Genomic DNA, 24979 nt, shown 5'->3' with positions numbered 1-24979 from the left:
TTACTTCCTAGCCAACGACATTACAGATGCAGGAAAGAAGAGGGCTATCTTGCTTTCCGTGTGTGGAGCACCAACATACAGACTCATCTTGAGTTTACTGGCTCCACAGAAACCTGGGCAAGTTGAATATTCAGAGATTGTGTCAACAGTCACGAATCACAAGGTCCCAAAACCGTCGGTCATCGTCCAGCGTTACAAATTCAACTCTCGTCATCGTCAACCGGGTGAGTTAGTTGCTGATTATGTGGCCGAGTTATGTCACCTCGCTGAACATTGTGCGTATGGTTCGACGCTCAATGAAATGTTACGTGATCGTTTGGTGTGTGGGATTGATGATGACCGCATTCAGCGTCGATTACTGTCGGAAGCCACGCTGGATTTCGACAAGGCACTCGGTATCGCCACCGCTATGGAGACGGCAGACCGCAACACGGCTGTTCTCCATGATGGGAAACAAAAGCCCAGCGAAGCGATAAATATAATCGCGAAATCAAGGGGGCCTCACAGTGGTCATCCCAAGCGGGGTACCATAAGAGGATCATCGTGTTATCGCTGTGGTGGCTCTCCCCACGCTGACCTGAACGACTGTCCAGCAAAACAGGTGGATTGTTTCAACTGCGGTAAAAAAGGGCATTTCTCACGGATGTGCAAGTCGAGTGGGAAAAATGCTCAGCGTGGAAGGAAAAAACTGCAGAAAAAGCAGTCAGCCGGAAAAACGGAATAAAGTCACCAACTGACCGAGGAAGGTGATGTGTATGGATTGAAGTGCATATCAGACGCGAATCAACCAGTGACGTTACTATGGACAAGCTTCGCTTCGTGTTCGCGACACATGGCCTTCCGCATACACTGGTTTCTGACAATGGCCATGTTTCACGAGCGAAAAGTTCGCAAAGTTCATGAAAGCGAATGGCATTCGTCATGTCAAAAGTGCGCCATACCATCCAGCAACCAATGGTCTCGCAGAGCGCGCGCCGTGCATACAGTGAAGGCAGCACTCCGCAAGATGTCGGGACCGTTGCAAACGCGTGTCGCTCGATTCCTCATCTTGTATCGTTCAACGCCGCAAACTACTACAACGCAAATGCCGGCTGAAATGCTGATGAAAAGAAAAATTTGCACGCATTTCAGCATCGCGGTGCCAGATGAAAGAGCGACCATTGGTGACAAACAATTCTCGCAAAAGTTGCACCACGATTCACGCCCAGCTCGAGAATTTGAGGAGGGAGAGAACGTGCTAGTGCGCAACTACGCGAGAGGGGAGAAATGGGTACCAGGACACATCGCAAAGAAGCTAGGTCCTGTCTCGTACCAGGTCAAGGTTCATGTCAACGGGGTAGAAATCTGAAAACGTCACGCAGACCAGATTCTGAAACGAGAAATCGACTCTCCCACAACCAACAAAACGGGAGATTCGATAGATTTCGACAGGGATACGCCCACAGTGCGCGATGAAGATGTCAACGAAAGAAGCGTTGCACAGGAAAACTTCAACGAAAGCAAACACGAAAGAAGCGCTGCACCTGAAAACGTCGACGAAAGCAACCATGATGACACCATCGAGGACGCGACATCAGAGCGCAACGAAGAAACCAATTCAGGGCGTAAGCAGTACCCAAAGCGAAATAGAAAGCGACCGGATTACTACAGATTCTGAAAACGGACTTCATTATACGGACTCGGTTATATGGACAATGTAAATGCCACGAAAAATTGGTTATCATTAATAGAAAGGACTGTAGCGTGAATACTCTTTCGGCATTACATTGAAGATGATACTCATATTCAAAAGATGTAAACTTTGATTTGGATTGTAAATAGATGCCAAAATGATGCATATTTTTGGACTTACTTAAATGGGGTTTTGTATAGAAAAATACTTTGGAAACATAATGTATAAAAATCATTATGATAAAAAAAAATGTATCACAATTCTAAGGGGGGAGATATGTGATGTATACATGCAACAATATGGTAAAGCTGCTATGCGATGTATACATGCAACAATATGGTAAAGCTGTGCCTGCGCAGCTGCAAAAATATACAGCGAGTTAAAATGGCGATATTGTGTCCAGACCTGTGATGTTTTGGTCTCCCACTCAATGCGTGCTTTAGAGAATGATACTGAGTAAAACGTATCAAGGAGGATGATGGCAAAGTTATCATCACTGCTGGACGACTCCTCCCACCCCATGCAGGACACTGTCACTGCGCTGAGCAGCTCCTTCAGTGACCGACTTCTTCACCCCATGTGTGTGATGGAGAGATATCGAAGGTCCTTCCTTCCTGCTGCCGTCAGGCTGCACAATCAGCACTGCACCAGCAGACCAGTAAATAAAGATAATTACCGTTATTTTATTTTTTAATGAATGCTTATTTATTTTTGCTATCCACTTTGCTGCTGTAACTCCACAAATTTCCCCGTTGTGGGACGAATAAAGAATTATTTTATTTATTTATTATTTATTTTATTTTTCACACGCCGTCTGAATTGGGGGCAAGGATATTCCTGTACATTGTTAATCAGGTTACAACAGTTCATGAATGTGTCAAAGTTTTGTTATTTTGACTCCTTTAAAGAATAATTCAAATATTATGGCCTGCCTTCAGAAATTTCCTTCATGTGTTACTAATGAAATTGATGTAATTATGTCTAAGTTACGTGGAAAACTAGCCAGTTTTATCGTTTTAGGCTTGCACATCTGATTCCACTGAAGCATATTTTTGTTGGCTAAGTGAAAAGGAAACAGATGTTTAAAGTCACATCGACTGGGATTGCTGATTTAGTTCTAGTCCACTGGACTGAAATGTCAGTTTTATGTTATCAGTGCGTTACACTGACAGAATAATTTCTCAAGATATTAAAAAGGGAACTTATTCAGTGATGGACAAATAATTTATAAATTCTGACACTGAACACAAAACACATTCCAGAGTTCTGTTTCATAGTTCAAACTAAAACAAAGCCAAGGCATGATTTTTATCACACATGCTGTTGTGCTGGAAATTGGGAGCAGGTTCCTGTCCTTCCCAGTAATGTACTAACGTGAGGGGAACCCAGTATCCCAGCCATCCGCTGATTCTCTGCCAGCAATGAATTGTCATTGTGGAGAGACGGATGTTGGCTAGGCCATGGAAAAGAGTGGGACCACTCACGCAGTATGAGAAATAGGGCAAGCTGGCTGGCAGAATGATTGCAGGCCATTGTTGGAGACTGGCTGCATCTGCTCCATGTGTCATAACATCATCAGTATGCAGTGCTCTGCCGCAACAATGGTTGGACGTGATGGGAAGCGGCCATCTCCCTTCCTCGGGTGAGGTAGTTACTATGGTGACATCTCTCAGCCAGCAGAGAGAGAGTAGCTTCCACTGCATTATGCAGGTGGTAAGGGAGACCTACCAACACAGATTTAAAGTGAAAGGGTAAAGTAGATGCAGGGGGCATTTTTTTTTCAAAAAGAGGGTGTTGAGTGCCTGGAACGCGCAGACAGAAGGTGTGGTGGAGGCACATACAATAGTGGCATTTAAGAGACTTTTGGATAAGCACATGGATATGTAAGGAATGGCACGGCCGAGTCCAGTCGCCGTCATGGTAGCTCCGCAGAGACTGTGAGTTTTTTTAAACTTGTATGTTCATTTAAAATTTATTTTTAAGTACTAACACACTAACACTAATAACGTCCGACCGGAAAACTCTTGTAAAACTAAACTTTAGTGTAAGCGCAGATTTATTAAACACTGTACTCACCGATCCAGCGTGGCTAACAGAGATCAAGAGAGCGCACCTGGGCAACAACAATGGGAGCGCGGCTCCGAGAAAAAGTCGGAGAAAACATCGAGGAAAGCGGGGGGGGATTCGGAATAGGCTGAGAGCCCAAGCATTCCATGCACCTCTGCCCAGCATCCTTCTGGCAAACGTCCAGTCCCTGGAGAACAAGCTGGATGACCTCAGGGCGAGGATCGGATTCCAGTGGGACATAAAAGACTGCAACATCTTCTGTCTGACCGAGACATGGCTGACCCCGCTGGTGCCGGTTCAGGTGATCTGCCCAACCGAGTCCTTCACTGTTTTCCGTGCGGACAGAACGGAAGAATCCGGTAAATCCAAGGGTGGAGGAGTTTGCTTCATGACCAACAATAACTGGTGCAGCCCTGGGAATATTAAGACGCTTTCTTGTTCCTGCTCGCTGGACCTGGAGCATCTAACTATCTCATGCCGTCCATTTTACATTCCCCGGGAGTTCAGCTCGGTGATCATCACAGCCGTCTATATTCCACCGCATGCGGACACCGACGTGGCACTATCAGCCCTACACGATGTGTTGTGTCAACACCAAAACAAGAACCCTGATGCGGCTGTGGTGGTGGCTGGAGATTTTAATAGGACAAATCTCAAAAAGGTCATGCCTAACTTCTGCCAACACATCACGTGTGTCACAAGGGAGGAAAGAACTTTGGACCACTGCTACACGCCGTTCGGGAAAGGCTACAAGACCGTTTCTCTCCCTCCTTTTGGAAAATCTGACGACGCTGCCATTTTCCTGCTGCCGGAGTATAAACAACGGATAGTATGGCGGTGACGAGGGACGTAAAGCGGTGGTATGACCAATCAGAGGCCCTGCTGCAAGATGCACTGAGCAATGTCGACTGGAATATGTTCCAAGCAAGTTCCAGAGACGTCAGAGTTCGCGGAAGCGGTTACGGACTTCATTGCAACAATAGCCGATAACATCGTCCCCATGGTAAGGGTTAGTTAGTATCTTTCCTAATCAAAACCCTGGGTGGACAGGTCTATTCGCGTTGCCTTGAATGCTCGCACCACTGCTTACAACTCCGGCCTGGCATCCGGCAATATGGACGACTACAAGGGAGAGTCGTACCGACTGCGAAGGGTGGTGAAGGACGCAAAAAGGAGGTACAGGGACAGGATGGAGTCACAGATGAAACAGCAGGACACCAGATGCCTTTGGCAGGGGCTACGGACTATAACTAACTACCGGTGCAGCCACCCCTCAACCGAAAGTGCCGGCACCTCCCGAGCTGATGACTTGAACTCCTTCTATGCACGATTCGAGACGGGGAACATTACCCCTAGCTCGCCGTCTAAAAACACCGCCAGCGTGCTGGCTAGCGAGGCTGGAGGGAGATCCACCACTGGGGATGTGCACACATTCTCGGTGTCCGAGCACGACGTGAGGAGGGCTCTGAAGTGTGTGAACACGAGGAAAGCTGTAGGCCCAGATGGTATATCTGGGCAAGTACTAAAGTCATGTGCTACTCAGCTTGCTCCTGTGCTCACCACAATATTCAACCTCTCCTTGGCCCAGTCCATGGTCCCTGCATGCTTCAAAAGATCCATCATCGTACCAGTGCCAAAGAATACCTCTCCAGCTTGGATGAATGACAACCGACCGGTGGCCCTCACCTCGGTGGTCATGAAATGCTTCGAGAGGCTGATCAAGAACCACATCTGTGCTTTCCTCCCTCGCAATATGGACCCGCTGTAGTTCGAACAGATCCACGGATGATGCGGTCTCCCAGGTTCTGCACACCGCTCTCTCTCATCTTGACAGCCAGAAGGGGGGTTATGTGAGGATGCTGTTCATTGATTTTAGTTCAGCTTTCAATACAATAGTCCCCACCAGACTTGCCGAGAAGCTGCTGAAACTGGGGCTTAACACTCCCCTGTGTGCCTGGGTCCTGGACTTTCTCACCGCCAGGACCCAAGTGGTCAAGAAGGGGAGGCATACATCTAACCCCACCCTGAACACAGGATCCCCCCAGGGTTGCGTCCTTAGCCCCCTACTGTACTCCCTATACACACATGACTGTGTGGCCAGGTTCAGCTCCAACTCCATCATCAAGTTTGCTGATGACACTGTGGAGGTGGGCCTGATCTCCGATAACTATAAGAAGGCCTACCGGGAGGAGGTGGCTTATCTGGCACTCTGGTGTCAGGACAGCAGCCTCCTCTTGAATGTCACAAAAACTAAGGAGCTGATTGTGGACTTTAGAAGGGCTCAACATCCAAGGACATACATGCCACTGGAGATAAATAGGATTACTGTGGATAGGGTGAGCAGCTTTAAATACCTGGGAGTCCACATCACAGAGGATCTGACATGGACAACACACATTGCCGCACTGGTGAGTTAGGCAAGGCAGCGCCTTTACCACCTCAGACAGCTGAGAAAATTCAGAGTCTCTCTGAGGATCCTTCAGTGCTTCTACTCTGGGGCTATAGAAAGCATCTTGTCCGGCAACATCTCAATCTGGTTTGGGAATAACTCTGTCCAGGACAGGAAGGCTCTGCAGAGAGTAGTGCGTTCGGCTGAACGCACTATGGGAACTACACTCGCCCCCCTGCAGGACCTATACATTAGGAGGTGCAGATCCAGAGCCAGCATCATTATGGGGAACCCCTACCACCCCAGCAACAGACTGTTCCAGCTGCTACCGTCAGGCAAACGCCTCTGCTGTCATGCTGTGAAAACAGAGAGGATGAGATGGAGTTTCTTCCCACAGGCCATCAGGACTGTTAACACTTTTATCACCAGGGACTAATTTACTATATTAATTTATTTTTTGTGTTAAAAAAATTTCTATTGTTTTGTAGTTTTAGCACAATCTGCAGGCATTGCCACTTTCATTTCACTGCACATCTTGTATGTGTATGTGACAAATAAAGTAGACTTGAACTTGACTTGGGGGATATGGATTATGTGCAGGCAGATAAGAGTTAGTCTTGGCATCATATTTGGAACAGACATTGTTGCCCAAAGGGTCTATGTAATTTGTGTTGTCAGTTCCCAACAATGGCCCACACTCATATTGCTCCCCATCGGGTGATTTATAGCAGGATTTGCACCAGACTCCAAGCACATCCGCACACAGTAAAGTGAGGGCAGAGATTTACACAAGGTTCCAGCTCAACAATGGCAGAGACAAAAGTGTAGAACAGCCTTCTCAGCACAGCAGCTTCGTTAGAAATATATTTCTTTATTATATAATAATATAATGAACCTTATTAGTGCTTATTCTCTTAGCATTCTCATTCCAGGACTGGCCTCCAGAGAGCCAAGTACTGTGCATTCTCATTTTGACTTAAATGTGCATATGTACGAACCATAGGTCCAAATCAAACCCCAAAAAATAATTATGATAAGTAATCACATGTTGATCAGATTGAATCTGAAACAACCAAAAGAGCAGCAAATTCATGCAATGAATTTAAAACTTTAACTAACCTGGGATAATTTCACAATTATTTAATTCAAAATTATTTAAAGATTGCATCAAAACTAGATTTGAGACAGCTGTAGTATACTTAATCACAGAACTGCATTTAATTAGTGTTCAAATCTCATTGTTAAATAGTGTTGAAAAGCAATTGTAATTTCCACACCAGACTTAAATTTTACTTTGTTCTGATATTCAAAGTTTAGCCTCTACCAAAGATTCCTCAACATCAATTTTTTGATTACGTACCTGATGCCTCCTATCATGAATGGGTACATCCAATGTGTAGTACTCTGCAAGCCCTGTTTAAAAATAAGATCAAAACAGTGATTACAAATATTCTGAAAACAGATGTATATGCACTCTAAATTTCCACTGAATGCCCAGTAGACCAAACAACTTAAAACAGCTAACAAAAATACATCTATCCACACAGAGATAATAAATCAGCACCAAAATCCACTACCCTAATTACATTCAGGAAAATGAGATAAGTCTTCACAAAATGCGAAGACTTTCGCCTCGCCCACCCCATCCACCCTCAACCCCCCTTATCCCCACTCCATCCCCCTTCAAACCCCCTACTTCCCTACTCCCCCACTCATTCCCCCCAACTCCATTCCCCCCTCCTCCCCTCTCCATCCCTCCTGCTCCCTCACCCCCCCAACCCTCCCCTCCACACCACCTCAACCCACCCTATTCCCCTCCCCCCCCACTCACCAACTCCATCCTCCCTGAACCCCCCCTCCTCCCCACTCCATCCCCCCCTCAACCCCCCTCCTCCCCCCACTCACCCGCCCACTTCATACCCCCTCCTCCCGTTCTTCCCCACTAAGTCTGGCAGCATCTGTAATAGATGTACAGGCCCCAACTGCGCACGCGCGGACCGACGTTGAAAACGCAGTTCATCCTCCCGGCAGGGGGGGGGGGGGGGGGGAAAGCGCATTTATTAGCCGCTCCCCCCACCTCATTGGCTACGACTCCCATCACTCTGGCAGGTCCCGCCCCCGGCGGTCATTGTGCTCCCCCCCCCCCTCATTGGCCATCACTCGGGCAAGGTCCCATTGTGATGTCATACGCTGAACATGGCATGCATCGGTTTAATAAGGTAATTTTTAAACTTTATAATCTCTCTAACTTTAAAAATATAAGATCAATTTGAATGAAACTTGAATGAAGGTGTCCCCAGGGCACAGGTGAGTAAGGTGGTGCTAAAATTGTTGCACTATCGTGTACCATTTTTTATGTGGATGAAAAGCGCACATAATATATATAAAACAATACAGTTTAGGTTCTTCCCCCACCACCATCTAGTTCCGATAACACTAGTGGAAATATACAGAATAGGTGTAATAGTCACAATCGCATGTTCATTACAGCACAATGTGATTTTGGGGCTCCAAGTCCACAAATGTTGTATATAAAATTCCACATACTGAAACAATACTTATTATATAACTGCAATCACAAATGTTAACTTGCACAGGAAGGAGACATACTCGTATCATTGAAAGGTAATTTTTCTTGAATAATGTTTGTTGACTGGTCCAATCGCCTACTTAGATCAGCATGGACATTCTTTAGTTGTTGTTGGCTGCATTTGAAAATAAAGAAATTAAGATGATTCTGTAGATATGCTCTACTGCAAAACTTAAAATATCAGCAAAACAGCAAATTAAATCCTGGCTTTGTCTTACCATTCTTCCGCGCGGTGTCTACAATCTTTTGTTTCTCTTTCCAATGAGTGTGATTTCACCTGTAAAAATATTGCATATTTTAAGGGAAAAAAAACTAAGAACCCTTTGTATTGCAAATAGTTTTATAAAAATTCAACATACTCTTGTTCACTCTTCCTTGGTGTCTTGCTTGGAAGCCATTTCCTTTCCTCAGGGAGTATTAACACTAAACCCAACATCATCTCTCTTTTACAAAAACTCACCTTTCCTCTCTTGGGTCCTTCAAACTATCACCTCATCTTTAGGTGGCTTCCTTATCACAAATCCTGGAAGAGTTTATCACATAACCAGAAAATACAGATCTTTCCCGAAACTTTGTATTTGAACCTCTCAAACCATGTTTGCAACCATCTCAGAATGATGAAATGGCACCAATGTTGTACATGTCATCAGTTTAACATTAACTTTCTCTCTCCTCTGCCATTGCATCACACTACACCAATCTCTTTAGAAATCTCCACTGCTGACAGCTCAAACAGCCCTTGACTTCATTCTTAACTTTCCAATCACAAGACAATTTCTAGTGATTAAAGGCAGTTCTGTTATAACGTGTTTGTCGAGTTCCCAAAGAAACTTTGTGTTATAGAAAATTGCATTATGAAACAGATTGTGCCAATGGGGAAAAGGACGTGAGGGGATAGAGTTCCAGACTGGCAATAAAGTTATTTTTCCCTGCAGGATTTTTAAAAGTAGGTCTTTTTGATAATTCTAAGTTTGTTTTTGTTACTGCAAACTAAAAATACTAAAGGCTCTATGTTATGTTACATTGTTCAATAGAGCAATATTGCAAAAGCGTCATTAGAAGCAATCGCTTTCCAATTGCAATAACCACCCGCAGTGAATTTAGCAGCTGTACTCTTAAGGGACAACATTGTGGGATTACTGCGGGGAGGCTATGTGAAAACAATTTTTTTCTCCCAAGGTAACTTTTCCTGCTTGCCAAATTCCAAAGTAATTTTGAAGTGGTTCTCCAGTTCCCAATTGAAATTACATTATAACCACTTAGGCCCACGTAATATACATTCTTTAATTCATTGATCACGTTATATCCAATTCACATTGTAGAAACACGTTATAGGATTTATTTTCTTCTCCTGTACTTCTCTTTTTCCTCAAAATGTGTTATGTACTGCAGGTCCTATGCTGTAAGTGCTTCAATAAAATGATGCGTTGTATCTTAGCATGTACTTAAGTACTTTGTTACAATGGCGCGCGGGTACTCTACAAACAATTGTTCCATAGTACATCAAGCATCTTCAGACATATAGCCTTGGCCACCTCCTTTTCATCTATGTGTAGTTCATATGGGTAAAAATAATCCAAAGAAGATCAGGACTGGCCCCAGTAGCACCAAGTTCTTTCTCTCCACTGCCTGGATATGGAGAAATTGCAGACCAACAACTAGTTTTAGACAAGTTTTAGTGTTCTTCAGTTGAGCAACAGGAAGACAAAAAACATTGGCACTAAATGCTCAACATCCATTTCAACAATTTCATAATTACGGTCTCCAGTTTTTCATCTATGCAACTTATTCAACTTCATTAGAAAGAGCCCCAAATGTTTACACTATCCTGGCTATTTTATTGGGCTAATAATCCGGAATCCTGACTAATGGAGACAAAGTTGAAATTTGCAGCAGCTGGACAAATTAAGCAGTTAATTAAATACATCTGAAATAAATAAATAGCATCATTAATGGTCACCGCAAACCATCGCATTGTTTCAGAAACAATTTGAGGATCTCAGTCTCTTGTTCTTTACCTACTTGAGCAATATGTGCTACAAATGCATGGAAAGTGATAAATGTCCAAATGCTCTGAAATATCAGGGTAATGAGTCACAGACATTAAATATTGGCCTTGGTAACAACGTCCACATCCCTCAAATATAATAGTTTCTCCAACATCACCAACTTGTGTCTCGGTTATTTGACTGTTAAAGCTCTCATCATCTTCTTGGTCACACAGGTACACCACCGTCTTTCGGACAAAATTACAAAAGCGCACTTGAAATTCCCGTGACAGCCACACAAGTTCACTGGGTGGCCACAGATGGCATTGCGTGTCATTTATACCTGCTCTAATGTATTTCATCAGTCATTTAATTGACATTTAATATTTGTTTTATTTAAGTTTCTAGCAATCCATTCTGCTTAAAAGATACGGAAGGAGTATAATTAGTGGGTCAGTGATATATTGTTAATTATTATTATGTGACCTCTTTTGGTTCGGCAAAACAGACAATCCAACAAGGCTCTGGAACTAAGGGTGCCAGACAATCAGAGGTGTACCTATATTACTTAATAGTCCCAACTCAGGATCCCAGCTGGGACATTCATGAGCTCCAACTCTAAAATGACATCATCCTCCAACATCCACTTCTTTCTACAGTTGCCAAAAGCACATTTAAAAAAGCAGAACCAGGACAAGGTCATTTAATCCACTATGTCTGCTTCTCTACTCATTAAGATCATGGATAATCCATCACTTTGTCTCTTTCATGCACCTCAAATCCTTCAAGTGTCTTCATATTTAAAAGTCTAGCAATTTTTTGTCAAGAATATACTCACGAACTCAGCCTCCACAGTCAACAATTCCAAACATTCCACACCTTCTGGGTGAAGAAATGTTATCTTGTACATTCTGAAAGGCCACCCCACTCTGTTTCAGATTGAGCTCCCTGGTTCCAGGCACTCCAGCCAGGATAAATGCCAACTCCACATTTACCTAGAGAAGTCCCGTAAGAATTTTAATTGTTTTAATGAGATCACTTATCTTTCTTAACTCGAGTGGCTATATACTCAGTCTGCTTAATTTCTCCTCGTATGACAAATCTGCAATCCCAGGAATCAATGAGGACCTTTTTCCACTATCTGTTGTCTACATTCTCACCTCTCCACAAATTCTAACCAAATGCCCCTCAGAATATACACTGTCACTTAGCTTTCTATCTTCAGCATGCTTGTGCCTGATAACCTCACCTAAATCTGATTATAGATTCTGTCCCAGCATCAATTCCTGCTCTTACTGTTTTTATATCTTTTGCCAGACCAGTGTCTTTTATGATATGGCATGTGAGCTATTGGCAGCTCCTATCAATCTTAAATACAATTCTCTTATAAGATGGAGAATGGCTGGGAATAAAGTCAATTACATAGATGATGGATCGGATGAATCTGGAGCACATGAGATGAGATTGTGACTATGAACGGAGGCGTGTGAAAAGGCATCGTGCTTAAGCTATACAAAAGTTGTGCAGCAAAAACACTCCAGAAAGGGTAGAAGATATTAAATATTGAAAGCACATACCACCAGTTTCAAGAAAATCTCTCCCGCTGTTACTCAACAGTAGTCCCATAAACTAAGGTGTTATCACGATCTTCCAACTTACCTCATTGCAGACCTTAGATTTTTTTGAAAAACATGCACTTTCTATGGTATTTTTCCCTTTGCACTACCTGTTAACTTGTGTATGGCTTAATTGTACTCACAGTATGATGTGACTGGATCGTACTCAAAGTTTGACTGTATTTCAGTATACATGACAATAAATACAAATAGACACAAAAAGCTGGAGTAACTCAGCGGGACAGGCAGCATCTCTGGAGAGAAGGAATGGTGACGTTTCGGGCCGAGACCATTCTTCAGATCCGAAACGTCATCCATTCCTTCTCTCCAGAGATGCTTCCTGTCCCGCTGAGTTACTCAAGCATTTTGTGTCTATCTCTGATTTAAACCAGCATCTGCAGTTCTTTCCTGCACAATAAATACCAAATCCCTGTTTTAACCTCAATTAATATGTATTCTTTGTTAAATGTTACCAATTGCTTAGTTACATTTATATCTATTAATGTAGTTTCCAATCTTACCAAAGCCAACATACCCTTGATGCCTTAATAGTTTAATATATTCCATTTTAAGACCAAAGATTCAGATTGAATTTAACATTGAAGGGTGCTTGGCCACCAGATCAATTAACTTTTTCTCATTGCACAATACACGTTACACAATACCACATTTAAAAATAGCCTTTCATTCTAAAATAAACATTTTAAATGTAATCCCCAAATTCACCCTCCAAGCTATTATTTGTACTTTGGTGTATGCTCAGTTGATGTACTTCAGTTGGATAAATTTGTGGATTAACTATTCCTTTTTCCTTGTTACCTCCTAATTTCTGAATTTTGCCATGTCATGCATTACTACAAGTGTTTTGGCACCCACATATAATTCCCATTAATATTTTCTGCGTCTTGTTATATCTTAGCTCCATCCAGTCATTGTACATGAATTTTTTGGGCAAGTCCATCTTTTCTACTGTTTTTATTCCATGCTTTAATATCATGGCAAAGCCATCTCCTCTTCCATTTTGTCCATCTCATCTAATACCTCCACTTTGTTCCATCTTTGGTGACTTTAGCTTTACAAACTTGAATGTCATGCATGCATAGATTGCTTCAGTTTACAAGTATAACTGATTATTTTGCAATCAGCTGTAAGGATTGGTAGGAATTGGACTCAGTTGGGTTGGTTGTCAGAGGATAGGGATGGTAGGACAAGTGGGTTATTCATAAAATTTACAGACAAGGAGGAGGACCTAGAAATAATTTTAATTTGTATGATTAAGCACTAATAGGAACCATTCTTTTCTTATCCTTTTCAACAAAAAAATATTCATAGCCTTAAAATCATTTTAATCACTGTGATTTGTTTATTCATCACAAACACTGCAAATTTATCATAATCCAGAAGATTAAATGGATCATTTAGAAAAACATTAAAACCAAGCGGAATAGTTTTGCAAGTACCAATAAAAGTGCAATACCCTGGAGTGATCCAAAAGTTTCATTTTATCAGGATTTGTAGGATATAGCTTTGGATCATACTTAAGTCCTTTATTTTTATAATTATCAAGCAATACATAAATAAAGCCCCAAGTATTTGCCTCCTTTTACACATCAAAAAAAATCCTAATATATCTCTTGACACACATTCTGCAAATTACAGGTGACTTCCTTTCTAGCTTGCTGCAAACTAAAGCAATACTGAGAACAGAAGCTCACTCACTAAAAAATGCAGGAGACAACACAAAATGTAGGTCAAGATTCCATCTGTGAAACACCACAGGAGGTCTTGTGTTTTTCCTTTGAGAAAAAAAAAGCTTTTGGGTTGATGCACAAAATTCCATCCCCGTCAGCATGTTGAATTTAAAACAAAGGAAAAAAGGATAAAATTTATGATAAAACCTCATGCACAAAAAACAGGGGATGAAAGGTCTGACCTCTAAATTTGCTTTGTCGTTTTGAAGTTTTTCTATGGCGTCCATGTATTTTTGTTTCATGCCATCGACCACATCATGATGCTGCACAGCATCTCTCTCCAGCACCACCAATCGTTCCCTGAGCTCAGTTTCAATTTGCTTATGTCTTTCTTGAGCTTCTTGAACCTATGTGTTCAAGGAAAGACAAAATGAGGAGTCACATCCGTTAAATTAATGAATTAGTTTGATTTTCATGCTCCAGCTTATTGAAAAAGCAGTTGCACTCAGCAACTTCCCAACCAGTGTTTTTAAAACATAATTGCAAATTTTTGCCCTTCAATTATATAGTTACGGTAGTTAACCTATCTTTCAAATTGTGAAATTTGTGGAGTTTATGGTAAGGGTTATTTTGATAGCAAATTCCTTACATTTAATCTCAAGGAACCTGCATGAATGCAACCCAATTACAAAACATCCCAAAGTACTTCCAAATATTGATATTTTGGAACTCCATATCCGTCATTTTGTTTAGGTGAAGTCCAGAGTTGTATTTAATTCTTACGCAAAATGCTTATTGTAATCTTTCTTACCACAAAGCCCAGTTCCATCATGAAAATTAAGCTAACAAGCTTCAGGATAGCATCAATCATGCAGTAAATTCAACTAAGCAATACAGGTGCTTTCACTTGTTACTCTTCCTCAACAAAAATAAATCACATGGGGGCAGAACTTCAGGGGCACCGAGTCATACAGCATGAAAAAAGGCCACTTGACCTTCCACACTTATCAACAGGTACCCACCCGTATTAATCCCATCTTCCAGCACTTGGACCAAAGCCTTCTATGCCAAGGAGATTTTATGTGCTCTTTAAATGCTGTCAGGATCTCTGATAATATAGTCCATCTCAATGGTGTCTATCAACAGGCTATACTGAAGTCCGGTACTATCCTTGCACATAGTATAAAGATTTCAGTCACCAACAACAGTAAATATTGAGAAAGGACACCAATGCCAAATGAAACATCTAAATCAACAAAAATTTGATTTTATCATTGGTTTATACGAATCAGCCGTAGTGATGATTTAAAAATAATTTCCAAATTAAAACAACCAAAAGCATTGGTGCAAGGTTATGACTTAAAATAGAAGTAAATATTGCAGTAAATAGTTTCAAACAAATAAAATGACATTACCCAAGGTTTAAACATAAATCTTCCTGACACTGAAGCACATAGGCAAGTCTTTCCTTTGTCCACATTTCAAGAACTATTTATTCACAAAATGCTGGAGTAACTCAGCAGGTCAGGCAGCATCTCGGGAGAGAAGGAATGGGTGACGTTTCGGGTCGAGACCCTTCTTCAGACTGATGTCGATGTTTCAAGAAACTGATGTTTCAAGAACTATTGATGAGTTAGATGTGGACAGACCACTACTAATGGTGAAGCCTGGAAAATTGTTCAATTGTTTTTCCCTCTCAACAATGATTATGGAAGCAAAAACAAAATACAAAAATAGCAAGAGAAGGTCATTCGACCCTGTTTCTATTGCCACCCAATACAAAAATGACCAATCCTCTAACTGAATACACTATTCAGTCTCTTCCCTAACCCTTTGATGACTTTTGTGTTATGAAATCCATATCACATTCAGTGACCTGGCTTGCACAGCCTTTTTGATAGAGAATTTTAATGTTCAATGTCCTCCAGTGAAAAAAATCCCTATTGGACTTTATAAATTTGTAATCACATATCCTGTGACTAGGATACCACGGAAGAGCGACTAGGGAATCATCCTTCTTACAACCATCTATTGAACACTATCAGCATTTTGTAAATGTCAATGAGATCTCTTCTCATATGAAATACAGACCTATTTGACCCAATCTTGCTTCATCAAGTTAACTTCAGGGACATACTCCCCCAACACCATCAGTAAGTCCTCTGCCCCATGCGGGGTGTTAACATTCTAGAGCACTGCTATGACACCATCAAGTGTGCCTTTCGCTCCATCCTTCATCCTCATTTCAGCCAGTCGGATCATCTGTCAATGCTACTCCTGCCAGCTTACGGACAGAGATTGAAGCATGAGGAACCAACAAGGCGAAAAACACACCAGTGGTCTGAGGAGATCGAGGGGCCAGGACTGGCTCGAGACAGTGGAATGTAACATGTTCAAGACCATTTCATCCGGAACTGAATGAGTATCCCTCAATTGTCACCGATTTCACTGTACCAGAAAGCCAAGGGAATTCCGAAATGAGTTGGAGGCTCAATTCAATCAAGCTAATGCCAGGCGACTATTATCATGGGCGACAAGCCAAAACCTAGGTGATCTTGGGCAAAAGTGCACCTCTACCAGATGAACGAATTTGGGTCCCATATCTGAGGAAGGATGTGCTGGCTCTGGAAAGGGTCCAGAGGAGGTTTACAAGAATGATTCCAGCATTTGACAGCACTGGGCCTCTACTCGCCGGAGTTTAGAATGTTGAGGGGGGACCTCATTGAGACTTACAAAATAATGAAAGGCATAGATATAGTGGATGTGGAAAGGATGTTTCCACTGGTGGGAGAGTCTAGGACCAGAGGTCATAGCCTCATAATTAAAGGGCGCTCTTTTAGAAAGGAGATGAGGAGGAACTTCTTTAGTCAGAGAGTAGTTAATCTGTGATCAGAGGGCTGTGGAGGCCGTCAGTGGATATTTTAAGGCAGAGATAGACAATTTTTTTATTAGAACGGGTGTCAATGGGGATGGGGAGAAGGCAGGAAAATGGGATTAGGAGGCGGAGATCAGCCATGATTGAATGGTGGAGTAGACTCGATGGGCCGAATGGCCCAATTCGACTCCTGTAACTTGTGAACTATTAGTAGGCAAACCTAGCCCCACCTAGGCGCAAACCCATCCTCCATTGGCTCTGCCCCATGCATCTCGGTGGCAGAAGATTGGCCACAGCAATTTCCAATAAACGGGTAATACCACCCAGGAGTTTACCAAATCTATACATAACAAAATGGCTGAATATAAAAATAGCAAGAATTATGTTTTCTGCCAACACCCTTTTTACAAAAATTCTGAGCTGTAATTACAATTAACTCAAAGATGCAGCTTATGTAGAACTTACAGTACAGAAACAGGCCACTTGACACATCTCTGGTAGAGCAAAATAGGTTGAGAAAGTACTAAAACCAAACTTGCATAAAAGCTATTAAATACATTTGAGGTCAAGCAAAATGTACTACAAGAACAGTCATCACTTTCTCCAGAAAACACTGCAGCCAAAACAATGCATTAAATCAAATCAGCCGCCAAGAGAGTAAAAGATTTGGGAAGAATATTTAGTAAAATCTGCTTTATGGATTCATTAATTCAAAGCATAAACAATAAATTAAAGTACCAAGAACAAAAAAAAACAAGTTGCTGGAGGAACTTAGTGGGTCAGGCACCATCTGTTTAATAAAATGAACAGGTCACATTTCGGGTTGGAATGCTTCTTCAACTTTTTGGGTTGGAACTGTACTTCAGACTTCAGTTAGTCCTGACCAGAAACGTCATTGAGTCTGATGGATTCAGATCCCAAGTGTCGTCTATTTCAATGATCCAATGATACTTTATCACATGTATCTAGGTAATAATAATAATAATATATTCCTTTATTCGTCCCACACCGGGGAAATTTACAAGGTACAGTGAAATGCTTTGTTTTTCCATACAATCCGGTAAAATCATATAGCAGATCTCACCTACCAAGTATGCATCCTTCCACAGATGCTGCATAACCCACTGAGTTTAGTGGAAGCAAATTCACTGGATGTTTTCAAGAGAGAGTTAGATATAGCTCTTTGGGCTAACGGAATCAAGGAATATGGGGAGAAAGCAGGAACGGGGTACTGATTTTGGATGATCAGCCAAGATCATATTGAATGGTGGTGCTGGCTCGAAGGGCCAAATGGCTTACTCCTGCACCTATTTTCTATGTTCCTTCAGCAGTTTGTTTTTTGCTGAAGAATCCAGCATCTGTAATAGTGTGCATATCAATTAAAGTACACTGCACTACACTGCAGTAGAAAGGGATTCTGGTTTATGTCCTCACCATAAGAAAGCTGCAACAACAAAATAACTTATTATTTGTAATCCAACTCCAGCAGATTTCTTTTCTGCCAAAACATTGAATTTGCCCCAAAAAATCAAATTGCACATTCTTAAGAATAGTCTTTGCACAAAAGCCTGATCAAGTGGCATTGCGTGGTTTTGCTCATCCCACAGAATTCAAGTTCATTAAAATACATCCATATTGCACTGTTGGATTTTGTTCCAATAGTTGGTTGCTGAGGAATAAATTATTTAGTAGTTTAGTTTTGTTGAGAAAGCACATGCTTGTACAAGATCCAGCTTGATTAGAATTCCCTCTCCAAACTTAACTTCTCTTACACACATGGCCAGGATGCATTCTCAGGAAGAGCAGAACTAATGTGCAGCTCTCAATGGTGAGAACCTGGTACAAACTCCTGCTCTCCCTGATGCTGCACAAGGAACCTGGTGCTCGTAGAGCAATGAATCTGTGCACACTTACACGTGGAGAGGCTGCCTACAAAAGCTGGCGGTGAGTTGCCTACAACAAGTGGTGTGGCTGTGTAATATTGAGTTGAGGTGCAGGGCTACACCTATGGGCTTTGTCTAATCACAGCTGTTCCTGGTCCATGTGTGGACTGATCTCTTGGACCTTAGCCTCCCTTGTTGCTTCTTGTTGGATATTATACAAGCTTGTTGCTTCTTGTTGGATATTATGATTCGCCAGCCGGGAGACTTATACGGTAAATCCCAACAATAGTTGCAGGCAAGAGTGCCAGTGGACAGCAGGGACTTGCAGTAGCCTCATGGTACACTGGAGGAGCTAGTTCTTTCGAATGAATCAGTACTTGGGAGTATCACAGTGGGTTACTACTGTACCACACATGGGGAAACTCCTGGGCAATCAAGACTTAGAAAACCCTACCCAATAGGATGCAATGCTTTCAGAAGAGGAGCAAGTGGTAAAAATTAGCAAACAATAAAACAAAATACAAAGGCAGAAAAAGATTATGTTCAAGGCAATTGATGAGGTACAGATCAGCTAAGATTCAAGTAAAATGCTAAGTATTTAGTTCCAATACTAATGCATGTTCCAATACTAGTACATTTACAACACAAATGTTTTTAAGTAGCTTGAACTGAAAACTTAGAATAAATAGCACAGTGAAAACATCTGGTTTCCATTCCTGACATCCTGCCAAATGCAAACATCAGCAAAACACTCACAGTAAGCCAAACAAAAACTTGCATTCCAAACCACTTAAGCAAAAGATATGAAACAAAGAATAGAAAATTTAGGCAGCACTGATTAGAAGAGGCCTAACCACTTAAAGAGAAAATAATAAATAGAAGGAAAGGAATGTTTGGAAGAGAAGGTGGGAGGGATGCCGATGCAGAAGACAAAGGAATGCTGAGAGAAGGGGCTGAGTGTAAAAATGTAGTCATAGTCTGAAGACATACCCCCCATATTTAAAACAGTATATACTCGCAATATAGTCTATGTTATATTATGGCAACTTATAGCGCCAACACCTACACCTATTAATTGGATCATATTCTTACACCTCCTTTACTCACCTCCATGCCTTCCTACTTAGATAGTGCTTCTAACCACCTTTCATTCTACATGGTTTCCGTACCATTTTATGCATCTTTTAAGAATAATACAAGAGTTTCCCTTTTTTAAAAGAGATCTACAAAGGAGGGCATTCAACCCATTGAGTCGACATTTGCTTTCAGAGCAATTTCTCCCTGCAAACTTATTTGCTTGCACTTGCCCACCAACAAACTGTACCCATGGAATGTTGGAGGAAAACAATGCACCCAATGAAAAATTATTGTAGAGAGAACATGTTAACTCCAGAAGCAGAGTTTAAAATTGAACCGAAAATGGCTAAGGATCTTAAAAATCAAGTGTTATCAATGGTTTACATTTCTTGCACTATTGTTATAACAGTTCTTCTTATAGCTACCGATAAAGGAAACTTAGACGGCATGAAATTAACTCACTTGCTTGTGCAGTCGTTCATTTTCTTCAATCTTGTTCTGCAGATCTTCATCGAAAACACTCTGTTGTTGTTGTTGATTCAGTTGAGAAGGAGAATCAGCACCCTTCTGCTGTGTAAAAAAAACAACTGCCAGTTAGGAGCTATTCTAGATACAAGGAACTTTAGCACTGCATTCTGTGCATATTGAAGCAAAGCAAAAAAAAACCAAAGACAGTTATTGGACATATAACGGGTAAAGATAAGTCAGAGCATAAGAGGGAAATAGATTGTTTGATTGAATGGTGCCAGAACAACAACCTTGCTCTCAATATCAGGAGCTAATTGTTGACTAAAGAGAGAAGCCAATGATCCACAAGCTGCTTTATCGACAGGTTGATGGTAGAGAAAGAGTTAACACTTCAGTTTCCAGGACATGCAGATCTCTGAAGATCTGTGGTGGCCCAGAAATTGCTGTGGCAAGGAAGAACTTCATTGTTCTGTTTTTGGTACAGGGGGCAATTAAACAGAAGTGCATAAAAACTGCAGTATGAGTATATTTGAAACTCTGTTGCAATTATCATCATTTACCACTGGGTGATGCTGCACCCATGCAATCATCGAACAGAAAACACAACTTCAATTTATATTTCTTAATAAAACCATCCCTAGTCATTTCATAGGAGCATCACTAATCAAACAGACCCCGATCCATAAATAATTCTTTGGGAAGATGGCAAAAGGCTTGGGAGGAAGATGGATTGTAAAAGCAATTACTTTCACTAATTATTTATTTGCACTGAACTTTCTCCAAGCCATGCTATTCATTCTTCCCACAAAAATAGTCACATCTCCACTAACACCACACTGCTAATCTAAACAAGCCATGGGCATATGTGACAGCAACATCAACTAAATACACCTTGGCTCAAGACAAACTTTGCCCAATTGGAATATGCCAAGCTTCTCCCAATACTTCTTCCAAATTCAATTCCAATGGTTCAGACAGACACTTTAATCATATCGAACCCAAAGCAATTCCACTCCTGCAGGTTCATATGAAACCAACATCCCAATAGAATCTCTGCTTATTTACTACAAGCTTCTGCTGATAACTCAATCGTACTGTAGCATGTTACTGTGAGCAGACCAAGCGCCTCTTTCTATTTTACATTATTCTGTGATACCAGTCTAATTAATCCAGTAATTAATCCAACAGTAAAAAATAATTTAGTATTGGAAGGAACAGTATATCACTCAGATTTGTATACATTGGGTATGCAAGCAAAGAATTTCACTGTGCCTTGTCACATGTGGCAATAAGTATTCCATTCCATTTTACCATATGCCCCCAGATTGGAAGCTTCATTACAAGGTTTAGCATTATTTGAACACTTGTGCTAAAACTCCAGGATTTAAAACTAGCATTCAGCAAATTAGAAACTCCGATAATTATTCATCATAGAACTCTGCTAATTCCATACCTTTCTCTCCTCCCTGAAGGGATAAAAACTACAAAAGAGACTGACTCGTGTGAAAAAGCAATACTGTAAAAGACTTGAGACAAACAGGTTAACTGAATGGGAAGCCACCACCAATACAATTCCAATGAAAATAAGATCATTTTTGAAAAAGTGCCTAAGTAACAAAGTTTCTACACTCATTCACCATGATAATTCCAGAAATAGTGGGATAACAGGTGTACGATAGTGTACGGGTGACCGATGGTTGGCATGGACTCAGTGGACCAAGGGCCTGTTTCCACACTGTATCTCTAAAGATGGGAAACTGAAGTAATAAGAGGCTTCAAATACTGGGATTATTTTCAAAGGTGCACGAGAATGGCAAGATTTAATAGGGTTTGTTTAATTAAATGTTCTGGCAATACGAATAGCCAAAGTTGAAGGTTAAAAAAGACATTGGAAAAAAACGTCTTTATACATGGAATCTTTTAGCATGAGCAGATGGCCTTAGAAACCACTGCTTCTTATAAGGGAAGATTTGAACAATTTTTAAAAGTGCCTTTGAGATCATCAATTTTGGATTGTACCTCAAATTAACACCGCACACATTTGAACAAATTTTCTCAATTTCTGTGTTGTAGTGTTTGATAGCTTCATTGCCTTTTCACATGAGTCAGCCTCTTTTGTAGTTTTAGTTTTAGAGATACAACGTGAAAATAAGACCTTCGGTCTACCGAGTCCACGCCGACCAACAATCATCCATTCACCAGTTCTATCCTACACACTAGGGGCACATCACAGAAGGCAATTAACAAACCTGCACATCTTTGGAATGTTGGAGGAAACCGAAACCCATGCAGTCACAGGGAGAGCATTCAAAATCCATTGAGATAGCGCCTGTAGGATTGAACAAAGGTCCCTGGTGCTGAAGGGAGCAACTCGACTGCTGCGCCACTGTGCCGCCCCAATTTTTATTAGATAAAATCTATCAAATATCTGTAGTCTATTTGAACACGGAAGACTTGGGTGGTGTCTTATAGTGGTGTATAAAATCATGAGGGGGATAGATAGGGTGAATGCACAGAGTCCTTTACCAGATAAGGGAATCCAGAACCAGAGGGCACATTAAATACACAGAGGGGCAAGATTTAATACACAGAGGGTGTTCGATATCTGGAACAAGCTGCCAGAGGAGATAGTTGACGCAGGTACTATAACTACATTTTAAAGATGTTTGGACAAGTACACGGCTATGAAAGTTTTGCAGGAATATGGGCCAAATGCAGGCAGTTGAAAATAGCGCAGGTGGGACATCATGGTTGTCATGGACAAATTATGCCATGGGGCCCATTTCCATGCTGTTTTACTATCATGGCTCACAATAACTCCGTCAACTCATTTGAAAGTTTAATTTCCATTCATCCTCAATCAACAACTCAGTTCATAACATTTGCTCTGCTAATAACATTTTGATGTCCTGCTTGAAACACTTTCCAAAAATACAAATTTTAACTAACGTATGGAAAACAAGAGAACGAAACACAGCAAATGCTTTGGCATTTGCCATCCAAGTTCAAGAAGTCAATAGAATTGAAAGACAGGAACTGTGCTTTATTTCATACTGTTTACCTTACTTTTCTTCACTTTGGCCTCAGTAGTTACTAATTCCTCTTGAAGAAGCGCAACCCGCTTTGCCAGCTGTTGATTCCGGAATGTCAGGCTTTCCATTTCCTGCTGCAACTTTCTAACACTTTGATCCTTCATTTTCAGCTCCTCCTGTTGCAGGGAAAGTTTTGTTTTATGTTAATTTGGACAATGCAAAGCATAGGGAGGTACAGATGTGGGAAAGCATTTTGTTTTCACCCAGCTGTTCCTAACATTATTGAATCAAAGAAATAATGGAACAATGCTGAATTAGGGAATTTTCAGTTGAAACCTGCAATCTAAATTAGTTCAAATTGAGAAGTTTGGCTTGATGAAGATGGCAATGACATCCATTGTTAGTAGCTTTAGACGAGTAAACATTAGACTAAAAACGAGTAAACATTTACAAGAGCATTAGTAAAACTAAGGCTGAACTATGAGAGTTCAGAGCAGATAACCAAGAATTTACTGAATGAGGTGTGTTTTAAAGATTTGAGGATGGACAAAAGTTTGGGACATTGAAGAGGTTTAGAGAAAGCAAAGAATACAAAATTGCTTGCATCCATGCACCACATATCTAACCCTGGTATATCAAAATGCTTCGCACTCAATGATATCTTCACCATTGCAATGCAGCAACTGCGACAGGGAATTTGCAGTAATGCAAGTTGCTGCGAGATCGGTGCTGATTCCAGTGCTTGGTTGTGCAACTACTACTGGTGATAAAAATGGGCAGTCACATGAGCACATTTCTGTTATAGGGCTTGGAGAGATTACAACATTAGTGTGGGATTGAAGTAGTAATTAAGAGTTGAAAATGCAGATGAGAAAATGAAGCAATCCTCATCCACAGCCATCATTAGACAGCAAGCAGAATGGTTTTGGTTGAAAAGGACAATATGAATAAGCAAAAATAAGATTGCTGGAAGAGCTCAACAGGTTGAGCAACATTTGTGGGAGGGTGGGAAGTAATTGGCAATGTTCAGGTCACGATACCACATCAGCACTAAGAATGGAAAGGGAAGAGAGCCTGTATAAAGAGGAAGTGGGGTGGAATGAAACAGGTTAGTCGGTGATAGGTGGATCAAAAAAGAGTGGAGGAAAATGGGCAAGGGAATAAAACAGGAGGACCAGAGTGATGTTGGCAAGGGGAGAGTTTCCAAGCACGTACAATATAATTAACAATACCCATCATATTGGGAGCCAGAACGTTGGGTGTCAACAAGTTGATAGAAGTGAGTGATGGGGAACCAGAAATGGGCCTCAAGAACACAGTGAGTCATAAGGGAATAAGGAAAAATAGGAGGGAAGCTAAAGGACAAGACAAAATATTTGTAAACCTTTAGCCTACCAGACTGGGAGAAAAGAGGAAGGAACCAAAGCAATTTAAATGATGTTTCTGGAGTGAAGTAAATTGTGTACCCATGGTGTTCCAAATGTAATCCTCTCATTCTTAGATGGTTTGCAGAGGACAGAGACAAAGACGCACAAGTAAATCAAACAGTTTTCCAGATCTTGCTAGCCAGAATCATCATGTGGTCTCCCCACGTCAAACTTACATGATCAGGGTGAGAAGGGTCACCTTTC

The 24979-nt window shown here is 41.3% G+C and overlaps 1 protein-coding gene across 2 annotated transcripts in view; it reads right to left on the bottom strand.

Moving 5' to 3' along the window:
* Positions 1-24979, bottom strand: part of ppp1r21 (protein phosphatase 1, regulatory subunit 21) — a 63777-nt gene that overhangs the window by 32925 nt on the left and 5873 nt on the right. Inside the window, exons 3-8 of one of the 2 annotated variants that reach the window (XM_078405026.1) lie at positions 23378-23524; positions 20311-20418; positions 14256-14420; positions 8937-8995; positions 8739-8833; positions 7489-7541 (exon numbers count right to left, since the gene is read on the bottom strand). In XM_078405026.1, coding sequence (XP_078261152.1) covers positions 7489-7541; positions 8739-8833; positions 8937-8995; positions 14256-14420; positions 20311-20418; positions 23378-23524 — 627 coding nt within the window. The remainder of the gene's footprint in view (positions 1-7488; positions 7542-8738; positions 8834-8936; positions 8996-14255; positions 14421-20310; positions 20419-23377; positions 23525-24979) is intronic. The other variant, XM_078405027.1, reaches the window with a different exon arrangement.

Source organism: Rhinoraja longicauda, chromosome 9, assembly GCF_053455715.1.
Source record: "Rhinoraja longicauda isolate Sanriku21f chromosome 9, sRhiLon1.1, whole genome shotgun sequence".
Taxonomy (NCBI): domain Eukaryota; kingdom Metazoa; phylum Chordata; class Chondrichthyes; order Rajiformes; family Arhynchobatidae; genus Rhinoraja; species Rhinoraja longicauda.
The sequence above is the reverse complement of the archived record's forward strand: the minus strand, read 5'-3'. Positions and strand labels throughout refer to the sequence as shown.